At 47.9% G+C, this 21744-nt stretch overlaps 2 protein-coding genes across 2 annotated transcripts in view; one reads left to right on the top strand and one right to left on the bottom strand.

Moving 5' to 3' along the window:
- Positions 1-9817, bottom strand: part of PAH (phenylalanine hydroxylase) — a 40198-nt gene extending 30381 nt beyond the window's left edge. The window contains exons 1-2 of the mRNA XM_062569566.1: positions 9776-9817; positions 5958-6065 (exon numbers count right to left, since the gene is read on the bottom strand). Coding sequence (XP_062425550.1) covers positions 5958-6065; positions 9776-9817 — 150 coding nt within the window. The remainder of the gene's footprint in view (positions 1-5957; positions 6066-9775) is intronic.
- Positions 9818-16291: 6474 nt separating this feature from the next.
- On the top strand, positions 16292-19055 carry ASCL1 (achaete-scute family bHLH transcription factor 1). Its single transcript, XM_062595114.1, has 2 exons — positions 16292-16355; positions 18394-19055. The coding sequence occupies exons 1-2, from the start codon at positions 16292-16294 to the stop codon at positions 19053-19055; spliced, it is 726 nt and encodes a 241-aa protein (XP_062451098.1).
- The last annotated feature ends 2689 nt before the right edge of the window (positions 19056-21744 follow it).

Here is a 21744-nt window from a genome sequence, read left to right as displayed (position 1 = left end):
GGCTTGAGTATGAGAGGGGGAATAAATTAACTGCAAACTCGCCTGGGAGGAAGGTCGAATGAGGAGTACATGATCCCCAGGAAAGCAGAAATTTGTGTTTCAGCCTGCTGCCCTTCTTCACTTCCTAGGGCAAAAGCAGAAGCTGAGCCTAGAGGGTACTGTACTCTCCCCCAGTTTCTATCTGGGTGTGAAAAGCTACATCTAAGCCTACATCATTTTATGAAAACAGTACTTTGGAGCACAAGTATGTTAAAGAAAAGTTGCAGCCATGCATTGGCATATCTTGGTGGAAAAATGTTCATTAGAAGAGGCACGCTAGGCTTGGTCAGCTATCGGTACAAACACCCCTCTCTACACCCCTTAGTTGTACAGCCTGCGGTGGAGCCGAGTGCAGTGGAAATGTACCCTGGCCAAAGTGACAGCCCACTTCTCCTCTTTGGAAACAGTCCAAAACACTGCAGAGCCAATATCTTCCCAATGGCCACAGATATAACAGGCACTCTGGACTTTCTGTTGAGTAAAGCAAGCTCCTAAACAGAAAAAGAGCACAGTCATCTTTGCTGGCTCTGAAAGCACAAGGTCTCATTTAGTGCAGCCCATTAGTCTCAGCCAGTCCTCACATGAGGTAGTAACTTACTCCAGGAGCAGGCCCATGCAAACCATGCTTGTGAGCTAGAGGGCTACGCACTGCAAATAATACCATTAAAAGCTGGACCTTGTACTGAAGCCTTGTTCTGTGTTTTGGAAAGTCATGCTAGTGAAAAGATGGGAGGTTCACAGTCGAGGGTGGGATGAGTAAACTTGTAACCTTTTCCAACCCAATGTTTGCCACATACTATACAGCTCTGTTTTCTACTGTTTGTAAACCCATCAAGAAAAGGACTTCAGAGCAGATTCATATATTTACAAATTCAGATTTGGAACTGTCAAATAAAAATAAGGCTATTTAGAAATTGGAATGTTTCATATATATTTAATAATGAATTTAATATGGGAAATGCCAACCATTTTTTGACTTTTTTTTCCACTTTTTCTCTTTCAGAATGGAAATTCTGTTGTTGTTTAAGAAAATAATCTCATGCTTTTTAAAGTGACAAACATTTGAAACTGGCTTATATCACTACAGAGAAAGTAAACAGGTCAAGTATTATATTTAGTTTGACCCCCAAAATGATCTGTGTTGCTTTTTCAGTTTTGTTAAGGAGCTTGAAAGGTCTTTTTCTGACTGGAACTTACACATTGCACCTTTCTGATTTGTCCAATGAACTATAAATAAATAAATAAATAAATCCACAACTGTTCTGGCTCCCTGATTTTAAGAGTATTTTGCCTATGTGTGATGTTCTGTTTCAGACTGGGGTATTTATTCCAATTTTGGCTTACTAGCTATCTTCTGCAATAGAATGAGCCAGATACACAGCATACAGCTGCACCAAGCAATGCTGTACTGTACAGGGGGTCCTATCAAAATGAAGTCAGTGAAAAGACTCTTTTGGTGAATTTACGCTTCTCTGTGGCCACCCTTAAGCCTGCAAGGTGGCAATAGGTTTTGCCTAAGCAGACCCCATAGGGAAGCTGCATGCAAGCAGGCAGGGGTGAAGATTATCTACAAAGAGGCTTTTGAAGTGAAAATTGGGCTTGACCATTTAAGCAAAAAGAGAATCTTTACCACATCCCAGCATGCACAGGGTAGCTAGTGTGGAAGCAAACTGGATCCAGCACTAACTATTTGCTTGTTACAGGGCATGGCTGAGCTGCTGTTACAGCACATCCCAGGGTACAAGTCTGGCCCTGTGGACATTTGCCCTCTCTGCAGGGAAGGTGGAGACAGGCTGGCTCAGGGCCATGCAGTCAGGCACTGGCATACAGCAGCCCTGGGTATGGAGTGGCCCAGGAGGATCTCAGCTGGGCTTTGGGCTGAGTCCTTCAGGCTGCCACTCTGCAGGCATTTACAAAACATAGGGGAAACAAGGGCCAAGAGGGCAGAAGAGCTTAGGAGTTTGCAGGGGTCTGGCATTTGGGGCTTTTCCTGAGGACTGCTTATTTCTTTGCATGAGAATGGGAAAGGACTCTCTCCCCACCTGAAGTGGGTACTGAACACCTTTGTAGACATGGTCTGGGGTTGCTTTTGAAGACAGAAAGACTTTCAGCTTAAAGAGCTACATAGTCTCTCTTTAAATATGTGCCCATCTCTCTGAGGGTGCAGCCCCTCTTTTGTACAGACAGCTTGTTCTCTTTGGAGCTGGCACATCGGCCCTACACTTAAATGCATTAGAAATAATATAAATCAAGGGCAAGAACAAGAGAAAAGCAGATCTACCCAAGTATGTTTTGAGGAGAAAGTCAGCAGACACAAAGAGCTGAGTATATGGCAGAGTTTCCTCAGAAAAATGCTTAAAACTGCACTGGAAAAGCAACATTTCTCATTGTAGCATCATGTTCATGCGTGCAATTGGGAGCTGTCCAGGAATCAAGACGTTGGGGCTCTAAGCAAAAAGCAGACATGAGAGCATGTGGCAGTCTGTCAGCTCCACAAGTAACCTTGAGGGATGTTTCAGTAGGACAAATATTAAAAGATTATTCCCCAATACACTACAAATTTCCCTGAAACTGGGTCTCACAATTAAGGGATGTATTTCTGTCCCCTGAGCATATTCTCTACAGTGACTGGCCTTGTACCTTTAGCTGCATGGATACTGGGGCTTCCCTGTCTTCAGTCCATCTTGGGCCATGAGAAGGGCTTAGTCCAGTTAGCTGAACTATGTCTGGACATCACTTCTTCACTTGGGAGGTCTGCATCAAGAGTGAATATGGATTATATCTAGAATACAGATCAACTGTGGTACTCAAGGTACCTGCAGCCCTAGTCCCGCTGTTATCCGGATGTAGGGTCAGGCTAGAGCACAGTACAGCTGCCTTCAGGCTCTCATGTCCCACAGGAAGCAAACCATAGCAGTGGCTAGCATATGGCCAAGTTTCATTCCAGTGTGGATCTGAAACATGGACAGCATATGAAACTGGGAGCTTGGAAGTGCTCCTGAGTCCCCGACATGGACATAACGGCCCTCCCAAAATAACAAACATATATCTCAGAGTTTTTCTGCTATTGTTAAATGGAAGAAAGGGTGAACATCCACATGGACATTTACCTTACTGAAAGATAGGTCAGCTGCTGTTAGCACCTTGTCAGCTCTCATTTCGTTAGGTAACCCCCCAAGTCCCTGTGTCTCCATCTGGATCTTACTTCCACACTTTCTTCCCTCTCTTGAGAGAGGATTTCTTTTCAAGACTTTCATATTTACAGCTCCTTTAATCCCCTGCCTGCCCCCTTCATAGTCCAAAATAGTTTTATAGGTTGGCTAGAGAAAAGGCAAAATCTTCAAAGTCACTGCTGGAGGCATGGTCCTTTAATAACTTCCAAGTGCTAGCTGGGAGGAGGAGAGGCTTGGGCTACGCTTCTTGCTGGTTTCCACACAGTCGTCTGCTGATTTAAGCAAGTACGATTACCTAGAGAACACCCCAAAAAATTAGACCAGCATTTGGCTTTAGTAATTTGTCACAAGGAGCTCTGAACCCATCGTGCTTGGCCATCCAGCCACAGCGAGAACAGTGGTGTGAGGTACAGTGTTAACCGAGGATCAGATGCTGGAGCATTCCTGCAGCTCTATGGCACAGTCTGAGTATTTTGTAGCTTTTGAGTTTTCTTTTTTCTTACTTTATGTGGCTGAGCAAAGCATCAACAGCCGGAACAGCCACCCCCACACTTCTTCCATGCACAGTCTCCTCTGAGAAGATCTCACTGTTCTTCTCTCACCCTGGGCTGGGGCAACACTGCAGACAGCAACTTCAGGGAGAAGATGAATTGTCTACCTGCCCAGAGGAGCCCCACGACAGATGGTGTAGACCGACAGAGCTATAGCTAACCTGAGAACCACAGCTAATTTTATAAAGCAGGGAAGGGATACAAAAGCCAGGAGGGGAAACTACTCTTTTGGCTCCAACTATCGGCAAAAGCAGTTGCACTGGGCAGCAGACTACTGAGGGCAGCAAAGCAGGCAGAGCCCCAGAAGACACGTGGCTGCTGGACCCGCTAGCAAAGCAGTGGCTGTGGAACAGAAGAGGACATCTTCCTTGCTGTCCCAGCTTTTAACAGCCAACTGGGCATCACCTAGATCTCATCAACTTCCACATCTCTGTGCTGAGGATGTCACTGAAAACAAAGTTTGTGCTTCTCGGTCTCCATGATTGTGGTCTAGGTGGGAAAGTTGGAGGTTATCTCAGCTGTTCAGGCCCATGACTTAGGTTGCTGTATGCAGAGTGAGTTCCTCTCTGCTGAACAAGAGTGGCTTACACACACTGATGTGCATGAGTTCATTAATGACAGTCCTGAGGAGCTGAAGCTGCAGGTCAAACTCAGCAAATCGCTTTCCTCCAGCCACCCTTTCTATTTCCCTGTTGCATTTCCAACAGCATGCAAAACTAGCATAAGGGCACGCGTGCCGGGTCTCTTATCAAGTCTTGGTGCTGGGGAGATGGCAGGTTTGCATAGAAAGAATCTGCTTCATTGGGATGGGAATTAACTCACCCAACACATCTCTGTCTAAGCTACAGTCACCTTCAGAGGCATGGGAGAGAACCATATTCAATCCACCTAGTTCAAGTATACCACCTAGGGCAAGAAGCAGCACGTCCTAGAAGCATCTACTTCTCTCCTTCATACATCAGCTTCCCCACAGATTGTTCTTAAGGTGATAATAACTTGGTTAGTGGATAGTAATGCATTTAACCAGATAATATCAACAGGCCTCATAAGTCCATTTATAGATATGCACATTGGTGACGTATGGAAATTTTGCAGGATTGCATTACAATGGACAATTCACGAATTTAGACTAGCTCTACTGTTGGTATGAATTCCCTTCATCTTAATGAGTCAAATATGTCCTATGACTTGTAATTATTTTTCATTTGTACTAACGCAATACAATCCTTTCATTTGCTAGTCAATTCAATTTGCAAATGGAAAATATGCAGGCCACAACTTATTACAGTGTTCTATAGAAAGAATTGCTTTTGGGCATAACTATTACATGTTGATTTTCTTTAGAAAATGTCCAAAAACCAACAGAACAAAGTGGATTTGCTTGGGAGCAGAGAGTACACAGCTGTATGTGTTGCAACATAACTATCCCAAATTGTGAGGGTTTCGTGATTTTTAAACACCATCCATGACATCTGGGAAATATTTCTGCATGAATAAATGGGCACGCAATCCCCTTAAAGGTGAATGGCTCCTTGTTTGCCCAAAAGCTTTCCAAATCATTCAGTAAAAGTTGCTGAGTTTCTTATAGGAGTCATGAATGGTGAACAAAGTGCAAAATGCTGCCATTTTGATGCTGTTTCACCTGTACCTGCACCCGCTTTGTAGAATTACTAGCAGTGGGAGATGATGAGCTTATATATATCAGATTTATTGAGGTGGAAAAGGGCTAAGAGGACAGAAGCACCCCCCGGAGAATTGCTTCATGCAGTATGTGCTCTGGGAGTCACGTGGTTGACTGGCAGGTAACATTTGCCTTTCTGTAGTACATATATAGACATTGATAACAGACACACACCAGTCTATGGCCCCACTAACTTCTTGCTCTTATGGTAGTAGCTGCAGTGGAATATTTACTTTTTTAAAGGGAGAAAATGCACTTTTTTCACTTTCATATCAGTTAGAGATGCGATTTTTAAATTAGAAGTTTTAAACTGAACTTTTAACCTTAAAAGGCCAATTCTACTCCAGAACTTTAAGTGATTTTAAGCCCAGAAAAAAGAAACACATGCCACTTCCCCCCCCCCTTATGTCAATGAAATGGAATTTCAAACGTAACCCTAAGCACCCTGAGCAAATGTTGCTGCAGAGTAAAACTGCAAGGATGCAGTCAGGTCTCCTAAAGGAAAATATTTACCTCAAATGTACGAAGAACTTTAGCCAATGCCCCAACTTCTTCTTTCAGAGAGAAAATCAAAGAAATCACTCCACTTCTATTCGCGTGTTCCTCAATGTACATAGATTCCTGAAAAAAAAAGTGTGGGGGGGGGAGAAACCTTCTTTAAATTCACCCTAGAAATCTTTTTTGCTTTGTTCCACTTCCCTTTTGCATTACATCAATGTAAAGAGGATATAAAGTTATTTTAAGCAGGTACCTGAGAACTTCCCCAGTGAAAAGCCGAGCAAGACAAAATCAAGGCAACTGTTGTTGTCAGAATAAGTAGAGCAGCTCTGGGGCTGCTCTGATTTATGGTGGTAGAAAAACAACATCCCTCCCTTCAGCCTAGAGCCCATGTGGGAGGAAGGCAAAATAGCCCAATATGATTTTTGCCCCACTTCACCTCTCTGAGCTCTGGGAAGATTGGCATCATTAGGGTACTTCAGTTTTACCTACAGTGAAAAGACCTTCCCTTAGGTTGTCTTTTCATTAATGCTCAGGATTAAGCAAAGCAATATAAATTAGTTCTGTGCAGAGATGCAGGATATCACCTACATTTCACTTCAATTCTGCTTGTGGCTTCCAGGTAGCACAGAAGAGGTGGTATTCAGGGGACGGGTGTGGGAGCTGGTTTAAAAACAAAAAGAAGAACCCAAAACCACAACTATGGGAAAATATAGCAACAAATGTTAAAATCTTCTGTAAAATACACAATGAGTAAAGACTCAGTTATGACAAGATGTGTTTTCATTTATGTTTGTTCCTGACTCTGCTCTGCAAATTCTCAAGCACAATTTCTAGTATTCTCAAGCAAGGGGAGTGTTTATTTTAATTGCTTCCATGCTTTGCATTACCAGAATGCCATAGCATGTCACAATACATGTGTTTCTTCTCACAAAACCTTGTGATGCAGGAAGAGCTATTTCCCTATTTTAGAAACAGGAAACTGGGTTGTGGAGTGGGGTCAGATTTTCAAAACTATCTGGGTACCTAACATGCTGGGAAGCGCTCACTGAGATTTCCAGAAGGACTTAATTCTTACCAATGTCAGAGTAGATTTGATGCCCAACTATTACAAGCTTTTTGAAGTCACATTAAGGCTTTGTTTGTGTTTTTTTAACCTATGAGCACTGAGCAAATCACCCTGCCTCAGTATTTCAAAAATCAGACAGGACATCTGCAACAAGGATGGGTATTGATGTAACAAGTCCTAGGCCAAGAACTGAGGAATCATCAAGGAATCCATCCATTTGATTTCTCTTTATTAAGAATGGCCTTTTCAGTCAGAACCTGTCCTCACTATGGCTACTGCTAAATTTAACATACAAATCGGCATATAAAGCATCTTAGTTCCAGAATATCGTCCTTAGAAATAGCAAAGGCAGTCTTTGTAGCAGAAGGTTCAATAAGCAAACCCAGCTGCCCTGAAGCCATAAGGCTCTTGGTAGGACTGCATCCTCTGAGGCAGAGCTATACAGAACAGCCTTCTTTTGAAAATTAAGTAATTGTTGATTCTTCAGATTGCCTTTTGGGCTGCTGTTAACCTGGGCATTCATTGCCAGATACTGACACCAGATTTTTCTACCAGATTCCATTTCCTAAAGGCCACAAATTACCCAAATTACAGTTTCCATCCTTCTGGGGAATCTCTTGTAGGAATTGCAGTGAGGAGCTCCCTAATGCAGCTTGGATGGTGCAGCTTGGATGGTAATGCAACTTGATGCTGGGGCAGCATCAAGTGTTTCCATTTTGTGCCTGTGCAGCACTTAACAGTACATGCCTAAGGCTCCCAGACATTGCTGCACCACTAGTAACAAACAGTAGTGTGCCACGGAGAATTTCAAAGCCTTGTGTAGGCACCATTAGGAAAAAGTCAGAAAAGTGGTGCTTGTTGGTCTTCTGATAGCATCTAGCAAGACCATGCAGCGATATAGAGGTTTGGATACAGTGTCTGTAGCCAGATGAGGGGCACTATGTTGTAATGATAGCTCCGTTTTTTCATGCTTGAGTCTGTCCACAGAGGTGAAGGCTTGAATAGCTTCATCACAAGAGGAAAGAAGAGTAAAATGGTTGTTTTCCTGACCAGTCCCCAGATCCTATCAATATACATGGAGGCAATATACATCAATACGCACTGGAAGCGGTATATATCAATCACACACAGGTGCTCAAACATATTGTTGAGCCTTTTGCAGTAAGCATGTATTTTTTTTAAACTGTTGATCACAGTTTATCCATTCTAAATCCTAATTCTAATTTCTAGTCTTTCAAACTCTTAGATAGAGTGAAATTGCAACTTTGGAACAGTTCTTTCAACTACTGTGATTATGATTAAGAGTTAAATGAATTGTTTCATTGTTAGTGAAATATTGCCTGCATGATTTGCATATATGATTTATAAATGTAGCCTGGAATAAATTAAGCTCTAATTTTCTTCCAGCTGTCTTTTACAGAGAGCAAAATAAGAACCAGTTGACCAAAGAGTAAAATAAGATCCATTTCTGGACTTAGTACAATCTCATACATAGGTGGTATGCAGATGCAAAGACAAGTCTGCCTGAATGCCAAGCATATCTGCATTTTTAATTAACCATGTGTCACAGAGATTGATATTGCTTCTCTGACACTTGTGCCAGAATTGGAGATTCATAACACAGACCTGTCAACTTTCTAATCCATTTCTGAGCTTTTTAAGTAGAACTCTTCTGAATGAATTCCAATCCTGTTAAAGCCAGAGGAAGCTTTACCTGCAGTTTCAGTTAAATTAAAATTTCACCTATTCCTGTTAAATTCCAGACTTAATAGAGCTATAAAAATAATAGGGGAAATGGGAAAAATAATTTCAAATAAAATAAGAATATTCAGTCACATCTGAAAATGGCATAGTTTCTCAGTCACTTAGAGTCCAATTTCTTAAGGTATGTGAATGCTCAACTCCCATAGACCCATTGGGAAACAAAAAGTAGCAAGGTAAGACCTAGAGAATCTCCATGGGAATTCAGCCTCAGCACCCAAAGCAGCAGGAAACCAGGCTTCCTTGACTGCTCTGCTCTTAAAACAGCTAGTAGAAACAGAAGTCACTTTTTCACATCTTCTGCAGCTTGTATCTGGCTTCAGCGGCATGGCATAGGACAAGTACATGCTGAATTTGGCCTAATAATTAACTATGCTGGCCTCAAGCTATGTATTTGTCACTTGCTCTTGCAGTAACTATAGTGTCTGTTATTTAAAGGCATGGGCTTCAGTAGGCTGTCCTCTATTTTCCAAAGCAAAGAGTTCAAAGTCAGTAAACCTTAAAAAAAAGGGGGGGGGGAGATGTCAAAGTCCCATAATGTAACAAATAACTCCACCAGAAGAGTGCCTAACTTCAGCTGCTTTCCATTAACAGAAGAAGACAATCTTCTTCTGTCATACAATTTTGAGACCTCTAATTAGCTGCTGGTCTTTGCTGCTGCTTCTTATAGTTGCCATATATGTACAAATACATTTGTAGTGGTCTCCCAATTGTGCTCTGTTGCCTTTCCTTCACTTCCACGATGGCAAAGTTCATTTTTGTTCATACTGCACACCTGCAAGCACAATTAGCAACAGAGAAGGATGCCAGCTGCCAAAAGAGAGAACAGTATAAACCAAGTGCCACCAAGCCTCCAAACGGGAGTGACGTTTCCTCCTGCCTCAGGATATGCTGCTTGTGTGGGGCAAGATCTGCAAGCACTGGGGGAAGGGCAGGCAGGAGGCGAGTAGCTGTCACCACCATCCCACCCGCAAGGAACGAGTGCGCGGGCCCCACAGCTTACCTGCAGAGGGTCACCGTTCATTTTGCAGTGCTGCGCGTCCATGGTGCAAAGGTAGCAATGCCCAGGCACTGAGACCCCCTCTCCCACTGCAGGCGAAGCCTTCCGACCTTACCAGGGTGGCCCGAGCTCTGTGCAAAGGTATTTAAAGCAGAGCACAGAAGGCAAAGCCATCCCCTTCCCCCCTTCTGTGACTCCCGCCTCCCGGTAGCGGTGCCAAGGGGGCGTTCTCCCTGCCCGCCCCCCATCCACCCCCCAGTCGCCACTGGCACCCATGCCAGCCGTCCCCGCCAAGCCCCTCCAGCACACAGAGGCGCTCCAGCACATTGTTTCCTTCCACAACCAATGTGGATGAGCAGCATGCTTTAAATTAGCAGCCCTCCTCCTTCTGAGCAGCCTTATCCGCTGTTTGCATTGCAGCGTGTCCATGCTTCATCTGTTTTTAGTAAGCTTTTCCCCCATCTGTGCCCTGGGCTGTTCAAGGGTTTAGCATCAGGTCAGTTTCTCATGAGGACCTGCTCCACATGATCGGAGATGAGATGTTGTCCAGGATGGGCTGTTTGGAGGCCAGCTGTAGTGCCACAGTAGGCTCTGCAACGGGGTAAGACTGAGACACAGGGTGTCAGCTGATCATTTAGCAAGGCCTTTTGGGATGCATCCAAGAGGTTAGAGAGCAGGAGACGCAGCTCCACGTGCCAAAGAGATAGAGGAGATAGAGACTCGGTTTAAAGGAAGCATGAGCCAGGAGTTAGCTGCACGAATCTCACACTTGGACATCAAGAAAGACACAAGAGGGAAGGAGATAAAGGAAGAAAAGGAGCAGGGATGAAAGGACCAGAGTGGGAGGAAAGGATCAGAGTGGAGGAACAGGGCAAGAGGATGCAGAAGGACTGAAGACAGCATGCATGAGCTTGTACACAATGTTAGCCACGGAAAATACAACAAGGAGAATATGAAGTGAGGGTTGTGAATGAATTCAAAAAGTGCTGGTAAAAGGTTGATATAAAACAGCCTAGGCTTGGCTGGGAAACCAAAGGGGCACCAAAGGAGATGAGAGAATGATGAAAAGTTGTAGCTCAGTATCAAATGGCAGGTTAAAAAAAAAATGTCAAGGCCTCCCTTATTTCCGGAAAAGATGAAGTCATCAAGGCAAGTAATCTGGCTGTCTTTTTGATGAAGATAACTCCTACAGTATACAGGAATTGTATCTTTATAGTTCTTTCAGTTTCAAGGGAAACGCTACTGAAAGCGCGAGAGCTAATTCAGCTGGTGAGTTCTAATGAGTTACTGAGAATTAGCTGTACTTACGAAATCCGGTAGCTACTAAACCCCCTCAGCCACACAGCAGATGATCTGAACTGAGCCACTTTCAGCCATCTCAATGTAAACCTGTGTTGAACCCCATGAAAATGCCATCAGAGCCCAGCCCGCTGAAATTATCTTTCGAATAATGTGCCTCTAAAATGACTCAGTGCTTTGGGTGTGAGTAGGCATCTTCTTCAGAACACCTGCTTGTCTGTCCATCCTGTGACTACTGCTAGAGTTAGAAAATCACTGTCTCAAATGAACAGCAAGCCTGTGATATGAGCTATCAGGTCAGCCAATGTGATACATCCGTGACCCTGTGCCCCTCCTGACACCGCGGCAGTGTGTTGTGGTAAAGAAGGGGAAGCAGGGGAAAAGGGAGGTTAACTTCATTCATTGCCAGCAGCACGAAAACTACTGGCTTTGAATTGCTCAGCCAGTAAGTTCATTAGAGGAGGCAATATTTTGTGTCCTGTGTTTGTACAGCACCTGACATAGGCATGTCCATGACAGAGGCATTGAGTGATGCCTTGTGATAAAAGTAATGAAACAAGGATGGTGGTTACCCCGATTATTATAATCCCAGTGCAGAATGTTTCTATCAATTGTTCTTGTTTGCTGTTTGCTTTCCCTGCATGCTGTACCTGCTACTTTTTTCAATTAGATTTTAAAAAGCTTAAATGCATGCCCAAGGCTGGCCAGAATAACTGCAGCATCCAGAGTCACAAACTAGGAGGGGTTTGTTATTTGTTTGTGATTTCCTTTTTCAGACTTCTTTCTTTCTCTTTTCACCAGTCTTTGTCCAATCTTTTTTCCTTCTCTGTGGCTTGTACATGCATTTATTCTTCTTTTCTTTCATCGCTCCTCTCCTTTTCCTCTCCTTTTCTTCTGCATTACACGCTCTGTTCACTGTACCCTGACATTAACACAAAGTAAAATACTGGGTTCGCAAAATATCACTCACACCAAATCCTTGTAGTTCTCTATTTTGACTCCTCCCCCCTCCCCCTGCTTTTTCTATTTATTTTGCAAGCTTATCTCTTACTCTTATTGCTATTTAATCATAATAGTATCACCAGTGTGTTGCCACCAGCCTTCAGAATGGAGTTCTGTGCTTATTCAGCCTGGACCTTCAGAGGTGACCGGGTAGCAAAAGGCACTGCCTGGGGGAAACAAAGCTTCTTCTTGCCAGGACCGATTCCCAAATCCTGCAAAGAATCAAGTGTGTGTGTGCGTGTGTGTGTGCACACGCGCGCATGCACATGTGACAAGCTTTTGCTCCAGGAATCACTCCAGTGCCATTACCGGCATGAAGACACAGTTGCATCAGCAGCGTTTACCCTGAGACCATTTCAGAGTCCAAATTGCCTGCACTTACCTGTGCTCTTTGAAGTATTTGTCCAACATACGTAGCATGGGTCCCCCCGCACTGCAGCAATGTTGCTAGTCTAACCAGGCTTCCCCTCTTGGGTTCAAGCTGTCCCAGGTATCTGGTTCCTGGCCAAGTACTGAGCTCTGTTGCTCCTGCTCTAAGCTCCCCCTCAGACAGCTGCACCATGCATCCCCACTCCTTCCGACCACCTGGGGATATTTGCTGGTGTCAGACACTACTTCCCTCTAAAAACACCTCATCTCCCCCAGTAACACACACCTGCCTGGCACACACACACACGCACACTCGCACAGCCCTGGCTGTACTGCTCAGCCACCAAGAAGAGGGCTCTTCACACTGCAAGTTGGCTGGTTCCCCTGGCAGGCATCATGTAGGTTCAAAGGGCCACAGACTTTGGCTGCTTTTCAGACTGCTCTTCCCCCCCTCTCCCTTTAGCCAGTGTTTAGAGGGAGGCAGCTTTCCCGAAGCTGCTGTGTTTTCGGGGTTGGACGGGACTATCTGTACCCACACAAGGAAACTGGGGCTACCCTTTGCCTGATGCTTGCTGCCTTTCCTGCTACTCCAGGGTGTCCCAGTCAATTTGAGGAAGCAGTGAGATGTGGGGAGAAGCTTCTCTGGTAAAAAAAAAAAAAAAAAAAAAAAAAAAAAAAAAAAAAAAAAAAAAGCTCCTGAAAATTCCCAAACCAAGATTCAGTAAATATCTTGGGGGTGAGGGGAAGAGGGGTCTCTTAGTAATATGACTCTGGGGTATGTATTTACCAGAGGCGTCTGCGTGCTGTAGCTCTCCACGTAGCACCCCAAGGCTGCATTTCCCTACATCCCAGGACACAACCTGACCACAAAAAAATCCGCGTGTATGCACATTGCCCTTCCCCTTGCGGGGCCGCCCCCCGGCTCCTGCTGTAGCCCCCTGATAAAACCCTTTTCGGGGCACTCCCCTTGCTACCCCTCTCCCCCCCTTCGGAGCGGCTTCGCACGGCTCTGTCGCCAAACCCGCAGGGGCCAGGCCAGGGGCTGACCGGGAGGTGGCACTGTGTCCCCGCGGCAGCGGTCGCGGAGCCACGGCGGGGGCCCGGCCGCCCCCCCCCCTCCCCGGGGGCATCGCACAAATCCCCCCCCCCCAACAATAACCCTCACCCCTGCTCGCCGGGGGGCTGCCGCGCCCCCAAACTCCGCTCTCCAGAAAGTGGGGGGGGGAGGGGAAATCCCGGTGATTGCCCGCCGCCCCCAGCGCGGGCAGCCGTGATGGACGCGACACGCGTGGCCGCAGCGGGGGCTGCGCTCCGCGGCGCGCCGAGCCGCGGGGGCCGCCGAGCAGGAGAGGAAACGCGCGGAAACGCGCGGAAGCAGCAGCCGGGAGAGGGCGCCGCGGGATGGGGTTGCGGAGGGGAGAGGGGGGCAACTTTCCCAACAGCTTTTTTCCCTCTTGCAGCCTTATATGCAAACTGTCACTTCAGGTTAGCGCAAGACCTGGTGTAGCTCATTAGCATGAGCTGTATCTAATACGCTTAAAACCTCTAATTATTTATTATGCCCTAATTGGCAGCCCAAGAAATGGCTCCAAAGTGATGAGCGCTCATCCCAAGGCGTGTTTCAAGAACTCAGCAGTGTCCCTGGTCAAACGTTATTTTTAATTCTTCACTTGGGGCACAGATTTTATTCCTCCTGTAGACGATACAACACCAAGAAACTCTTAAAACTTGCTGTCACAAGCGTTAACCTCCACCTACCCTGGGCAAGATGAGTAATAATTACTTACCTTCATGGTTTAATACTTGAAGATCTGACTTCTTTAAAGGGACACTTAGGAAGAGACATCAAAGTTCATCTAGTATGCAAAAGTGTAGGCAGATGCTCCATTAAAAAAAGAAAAAGAAAAAGGAAAAAAAGAAAAGAAAAAAAAGAAAAGAAAAGAAATAAAGAAAAGTTTAAGGAATAGTCACCAGGGAAAAGAAAAGGAAAAAAAAACACTTTTCTGTGTTCTGAGAGTAGTAAACTTTGGAAATTTTATGCATATAGAAAGTGTTTCAAAATAAGTTTACCTCCCTGGAGTCCCCCCTTCCCTTCTCCTAATTGCCTTTTTTTCCTTCCAAGTCTGTATTATGTTTCTTCGGGTTGTGCCAACTATTTATTTATCTTTATTCTCTCTTTCTTTCCTTTCATTATTCTCTCTCTCTCTTTTTTCTTTTTCTTTCTTTTTTTTTTTTCTTGTGTGTGTGGCTTCTCAGTCTGATCTGTAGCTTGTTACCACCCACTGCACGCTCTCTCCTGCAGCCGAGGTGTTTCTATACAAACTTCAGCGTCCAGTTGTCATATTAATTATTACACTGAGTAATGACTGAAATAGTCAAAATAAGGGGAGACTCAAGAGAGCTTTTTCTTGCTGCTCAAAGATTCAGCAAAGAAGCCTTGCAACAAAGCACTAATTGGTCCCCAGAAATACTCTGACAAGGCATGGAAGATAGGTTTCATAAAGCCCAGCAATTGTGAAGGGGGAAAAGATCCTTGAATAGACCCCACGCTTCTTTTCTAAACTCTCTTGCTGAGCAAAAAATGGACTGCTTCTTGAATACTGGACTGATCTTGAATGCTATACCCAGCAGAGAAAAAAATGCACCATTTATTGTAAGTTTTTTTTCCAGCTATTCATGTGTTCTATGTGGAGAATAAGCTGGTTTTGTTTACCATGAAAGACCTTTTACTTTATTTTCACTCTTGGGGGGGAAGCTGGAAGAAGGGGGGGGTGAGGGGAGGGAGAGAAACACATGTGCCCAAATCCAGACGAGCTGCCTACTGTAACAAAATGGAGTGTAACAAATCCTACAGAAGTCCCGAATGTATTGATTCTTTGAAGATCTATATAGATTAACGACTTTCGTTCTGCTTTTCCAAGATGCATTTAATCATAACGTAAATGGCCTTTAAAAAAGAAAGGGAGCAAAAAAAGCATACCAAAGTTAAAAAAAAAAGCCACAAAAACAAAAAAACCCCAAGAACTTCAAAAGACCTCATGAGTGTGGCTACAATTTAGGCACACAAAAAAGCCACTATAAAATAATGACAGTTCGAGATTAAAAAAAAAAATAAGTGGGGGATGCAGTGAAAAGGTCAAGGGCTATTTATCATTATGTTAGAATTAAGAATTTCAAAGTGCAGGTGCAGGATTGTGTGGATGTGTGGATGGAGGGGGGACCTTGAAACAATATTTGCTATCTATAAATCTGGCAGCCATGGATTCCTTATTCTATGAAATGAGCAGTCCAGGAAGCTGGCAAGATGGGCAATACCTTAGCCAACGTGAGGGATGAGCTTGTGCCCCTGCAGCAGCGGATGGCAAGGGAAGTGCTTGGCAAAGGGGAGGAAAAGGGTGGCCAGAGGGAGCCTGGAAAGGACAGAGCTACGGAGGCAAAACTACATGCAAGTTACGCTCGATGACCTATGAGGCTCTTGTCTTTTTTAAGATATGTCATTCAAAGCCCTCTGAGATTCAAGAAGGAGGCACCCAGAAATTCTGGTCTCATTCTGCCTTTTAGGAAAAGGGGAAGTAATTGCAGTGCTGTGGTGTTTCCATGACAGTCTTGAGAGTGGTTTCCTCTCAAGAGGAGAATTACTCTTACCTACATGTATAGGTTACAGAGCTGCAATTAATTTGGCATTTCATTTCCTGAGCGCTGTTGCCACTTCCCGAAGCACTGAGATGGGGCTCGCAGTGCACTTTCCTTACGGTTTTCGTACTCCTGGGATGCCACAACGTGGAGCAGATGATGCAACAACTGCTCCCAGCGTAGAGAGTTCTGCTGTCAGACGTGGGACGTTCTGGAATGAACGAACTGGAAGGCCTGCAGCCGCAGAGAACAGCTCTCTGCACAGAGAATAAGAACCAGGGTATTGTGTTAAGATCTGGTTGTCCTGCAGAGGATAGGTTAAAATTGTTTCATATATTTCATATATGCTGAGACAGTTAAGCTTAAATCTAGAAGGTTACTTAGTGATCGATGAAGAGGGCTCTGAAATAGTATGACAGAGTCTAGATCAGACAGACCCCCTTCCCTTTTTTCATCATATGTTAAAAATTACTAAAAGAATAGCTATTGGATTCATATTAAGTTTCTGCCATACAATATTGCTGTTTATCACTATTTTAAAGCCACGGGCCCAGCCAGGGTTGGGGATCCACTGTACTGGTGGATGAGAAGATCTCTACAGCTGCAGGCTGGTGTAACTGAGGCCACAGGAGAACAGCAAGAATGATTTTTGCTCTCACTTCCACTGAAACCTGAACTGGGAGTTTTTCCCTCCTGAGATGAGAAGCAGCCCACGCTGGTGTGACCCCGTGTGGTGCCAGCCTGGGCCTCCCAGTACCACAGCCAGGACCCAAGACACCAGACAGACCTCAACCGGCAGCCGGGAAACCTCCCCTGCGGTGCCACTGCCCACCCGCACCCGCGGAGGCAGCAGGGCTCGGAGCCGCGCCGACGCGGCAGCCCTGGAGGTGGGCTCGGATGGCAAAGGGAGCCCCGGCTCCGCACAGCCCGTAGCTTTCTCCTGCAGCAGCTAATAGAGACATCAGCCCGGCCGCGGACCTCGCTGCGCCGGCGGCTCTGACACGGAGCCGGCGCCGGCTCTCGCCTGCCCCCGGTGTCCCCCCGCCCCGCGGAGCGAGCGGCCGCTGCTCCAGGGCCCTCGATCCCCTTCAGGCCGGGAGGCGGCCGAAAGTGGCCCCCGCACCCTGCCCTGGGGGCCCGCGGATGCAGCGCCGAGCGCACGCAGCTCCGCGCCGCGCCGCCGCTTCGCTGCAGCAGAAGCGACCCCCCCGTACGCGGGGGGCTCCCGAAGCGTTGAGCCCCGGAACCCCCCCACCCCACCCGCGCTCCCCCTCGCCCGCCGGGGCTCCGCGGGGCCGGGGCGGCGCGCGGCCCACGCGCGGCCGGGGCGCCCCGCCCCGTCGGGCCGCGCCCGCGCCCCCGCCCCCGCGCGGCGCCCCGGCGCGGGTGTTTGCTCAGGGCCGGGAGCGCGGCACGCGCCGGGCGCACGCACTTGCAACAACAAACCCGCGAGGGGTGGGGGCGGCGGGGAAGGGGGAAGGGAAAGGAAGGGAAGGGGGGCCCCGGGGTTTGGAGGGGGGGGTGGGACACGGGGGAAGGGGGGACGGGAGGGGAGGCGGAGCCGGGACGGGGCCAGCGCGTGTGTGCCGGGGGCTGCGGGCATGTGTGCGTGTGTGCTGTGTTTCCCCCCACACCCCCCTACACACACACACACACCACCACCACCACCCCCCCGCGTTGAAAAGGCGGCGGCGCTGCGCGGCCCGCGGTCACTCACTGCAAAGGCAGGGGAGCGTGGACGGCGCAAGGTGCAGAGTGCGCGTGTGTGTGTGTGCGTGTGTGAGAGGGGGAAAGGGGGGTTGTGGGGGGGGGGGGGCCGGGGGGGAGCGGGTGCGCGCGCGTGTGTGTGTGTGTGTGTGTGTGTGTGCGTGTGTGTGTGAGTGTGTGTAGGAGAGGAGGGGGGGGAGCGAGCCCCGTCCGCCCCTTATAAGAGACACAATCCCCAGCCACTTTTTTGCAAGAGGGGCTTTGCAAAGCAGGCTGCGCACACGCGAGCGCCACGAGCCTCCCCGCAGCCCGCCGCGCGCAGGGCGAGAGGAGGGGGCGGGCAGAGCCGCCTGCGCGCTCCGCCGCCGCGCACCCGCCGCCCGCTCCCTTTTGTTGCCGCGGCCCCTTTCCCCTTCCTCCTTCTTCCCCTCCTTGCCCTCCTTTTTTATTATTATCTTATTTTTCATTTTTTTATATATAGATTTCTGTATTCTCCCCGTCCCCTCCGATTTTAAACGCCGGGACATTTTTTCCTAGCCTTCCCTCGGTGGGGCGGGGAGGGGGAGGGTGGGGGGACCCCGGCCGACGCTCGGGCGTCCCCGCCTCGCCAGACGCCCCAGCGCCCACGGCCAGCGGCAGCGCCGCCGGGATGGCCAGCGGCGCCGGGCAGCCGCCCTTCCTGCAGCCCGCCTGCTTCTTCGCCGCCGCCGTGGCCGCCGCCGCCGCCGCCGCGCCTCCGCCGGGGGCGCCGCCGCCGCAGCTGAGCCCCGCGGGCGCGCAGCCCTCGCCGGGGGCCAAGCCGGCGGCGCCGCGGGCCGCCAAGCGGCAGCGCTCGGCCTCGCCGGAGCTGATGCGCTGCAAGCGGCGGCTCAACTTCAGCGGCTTCGGGTACAGCCTGCCGCAGCAGCAGCCGGCCGCCGTGGCGCGGCGCAACGAGCGGGAGCGCAACCGCGTGAAGCTGGTGAACCTGGGCTTCGCCACGCTGCGGGAGCACGTCCCCAACGGCGCCGCCAACAAGAAGATGAGCAAAGTGGAGACGCTGCGCTCCGCCGTCGAGTACATCCGCGCCCTGCAGCAGCTGCTGGACGAGCACGACGCCGTCAGCGCCGCCTTCCAGGCCGGCGTGCTCTCGCCCACCATCTCGCCCAGCTATTCCCACGACATGAACTCCATGGCGGGCTCCCCCGTCTCCTCCTACTCCTCCGACGAGGGCTCCTACGACCCGCTCAGCCCCGAGGAGCAGGAGCTGCTCGACTTCACCAGCTGGTTCTGAGCGCCGGCGGCCCGCGCGCCCCCGCCGCAGGTGGGTGCGCGCCCGCGGGGGCCCGCGGGACTGGCGAGGCCGGGGGGCGCCGGGCGGCCCGGACTGCTTACGGGCGGCTCCTTCCTTCCGCTGCTCCCCGCGCGGCTCTGATCTCCTCTCTCTTTTTTATTGTTACAGGGCAGTTGCCAAAGGGGGAAAAAAAAACAACACTATGTATTGCAGAAAAAGAACCCCGACACACATGCACACACACACACACACAAATACCTGTTGCATTTCCCGCTCCCCCGCCGTCGGAGGGCGGTGCGGGCTGCGCTCTCCGCGGGCGGGCGCGCCCCCGCGCACAGCGCTGCGCGCCGCGGGGGCGGGCAGGAGCCGGCCGCCCCCCAGCGCCACCGCCGCCGCCTTTGCACTCTGCCCGGGCCACCACGGACTGCGCCGCTGCCGGCACCTGCGCGGCGGAGCGGGCGCCCCGAGGGACACGGCCCGCGCCGCGGCCCCGCGTGGGGGGCCCCGTCCCGTCCCGTGCACCGCCTGCCCTCCCTCCACCTGCTGAGGAGCAATTCCTTCTGCTTCTTCTCTCCTGCTAGAAAGACACCCCTAGCCCCTTCCCCAGCCCCGCTCCCCTCCGCCCGCCTTGGCTGTTTCAGCCCTTCAAAGACTGGCTCTCCTTACTCTGTGGACAAAGTTAGTTTCCTAATGTTTGTGGAGATTTTGAAATTAAGCTATGCTGTGCTCAAAGAATGCCCCGGAGTCCCCGCTGTGTGCCTGTCGCTCCCCTGCTCCGAGCTTTTCCTCTCGTTTTCGTCATAGAATGCTTCCAATCTCTTTTTTCCCTTTTTTTGGGGGGGGTGAATTTTTTTATTATAAGAAAATCTATTTGTATCTATCCTAACCAGTTTGGGGATATATTAAGCTATTTTTGTACATAAGAGAGAGAGAGATTTATAGAGGTTTTGTACAAATGGTTTAAAATGTGTATATCTTGATACTTTTTTTAATATGTATGCTTATTACCTCTTCATGTTTAGACGTGTAGTCGACATTACCTTACAACTGCCATTTTTGTATGTGGTTTTGTAAAGGACTTGGATTTCCTCCAGATGTACTTTAGCACCAACGTGTCTTACTTTATAGAAACTTTGTTAATGTATTAATAATGTTATTAAACAATGTTCAAAGTGAACAAAGTTTATGCAGCTATTGTCCAAACGCAAAATGGTAGCCATTTGTTTTGATATGCTGCCTTTTTTTTGGGGGGGGGGGAAGCAAAACAAACAAACAAACAAAAAGCCCTTATGCCACTGCCTTTTCTTACTGTTTTATTACAAACTTACAAAGGTCCTGTATAACCCTGTTTTATACAAACTAGTTTCGTAATAAAACTTTTTTTAATTAAAGTTATCAGCTGCCTGCTGCATGTAATTTTTTCCCTGCCATTGACAACAATGAATGTAAGGACAAAATGTTAAACGATGTTATACCGGAGCTAAGTTGCCTATGAAGTGTTTGTAACTGATGGATGTAACATATATATCTTTATCTTTATATAAATATGCAAAGATCTAGCCGTATCACCATTGTTTTCTTGCCCTTCTATGTTGCAAATGTGTATCCAAATCAAAAGGCGAGGAGATGATTAATGATTGCATTGTCCTTCCTGAAATCACTGCACATTCAAGAATTCCCCCGAAGACGGAGTCCTAAAAAGAGGGCGCTACATGCCGCGTTTCGCTGCTGTGACCCCATCTTCCGCATCTCTGACCGCACGGGGCGGAAAGATAGGGGGAAACGTGCAACTCCCCCCACCCCCAAAAAAAAAAAAAAAAAAAAAAAAAAAAAGCTACTGTGTTGCCTCTGCAAAGATAGTGGCTGGATAAATAAAATCACTGGGCTTTCGAAGACGGGGAGCGAGAGGCGAAGGGAGATAAAATAAAATAAATAAATAAAGCGCCGTAGTAGAAATGTGTGGCAGCTCAGAGACACTGGTCTTTCTAAGCTTGTTATTCTACCCAAATAGCGTGATCTGCGTGTAAAAGTACCCAATTACCAAGATTCAAAAAGAAATTGGACTCTTCCCCCCCCCCCCCCTTTTTTTTGGCTAGCCTGCTTGTTGTCAGTTAGCAAGGACGTGACCAGAATTCGCCTTCTCTTTTTCGCCTGGCTCCTGCATCACTTGCAAATTCAGTTTGCGTGCACCAAGCCAAGCGGAAAGCAAAGCGCAAAATGCATCTTACAAAAAATCCGACAAAGAGCAGAGAGAGCCAGTGTGCCTTACAGAGTTAAAAATCCAGCCCACTCAGATACAAACGTACCGTCTAGTTACAAGGGATTCACTATTTTTAAAAAAGAGGAGGGAAAACTTTGAGGGAACACTGCAGAAATAAGTGTGTGTGTGTATGTGTGTGTGCACGTATGCATATGTCTGTATCTGTATATGCATATACACATATACGCATATACACGTGCACATAGCGATGTATATTCCTTTCTGCATTGCTTTAAACGTACATATACATCGGTCTTGGTCTCCCCCCACCCCACCCCCTGATATTATCAATATGTGATTTAATCGGGAGGGGGACTAGGGTCACGAAATACCTCATTACTTCAGCACAAACACGCATTGTTTTAACCGATCGTGGAACTAATGTTTAGTTATGAAAATAATAACCGTTATATGTCTCCATCCATTCTC

The sequence above is a fragment of the Rhea pennata genome, chromosome 1, assembly GCF_028389875.1.
Source record: "Rhea pennata isolate bPtePen1 chromosome 1, bPtePen1.pri, whole genome shotgun sequence".
NCBI lineage: Eukaryota > Metazoa > Chordata > Aves > Rheiformes > Rheidae > Rhea > Rhea pennata.
The sequence above is the reverse complement of the archived record's forward strand: the minus strand, read 5'-3'. Positions and strand labels throughout refer to the sequence as shown.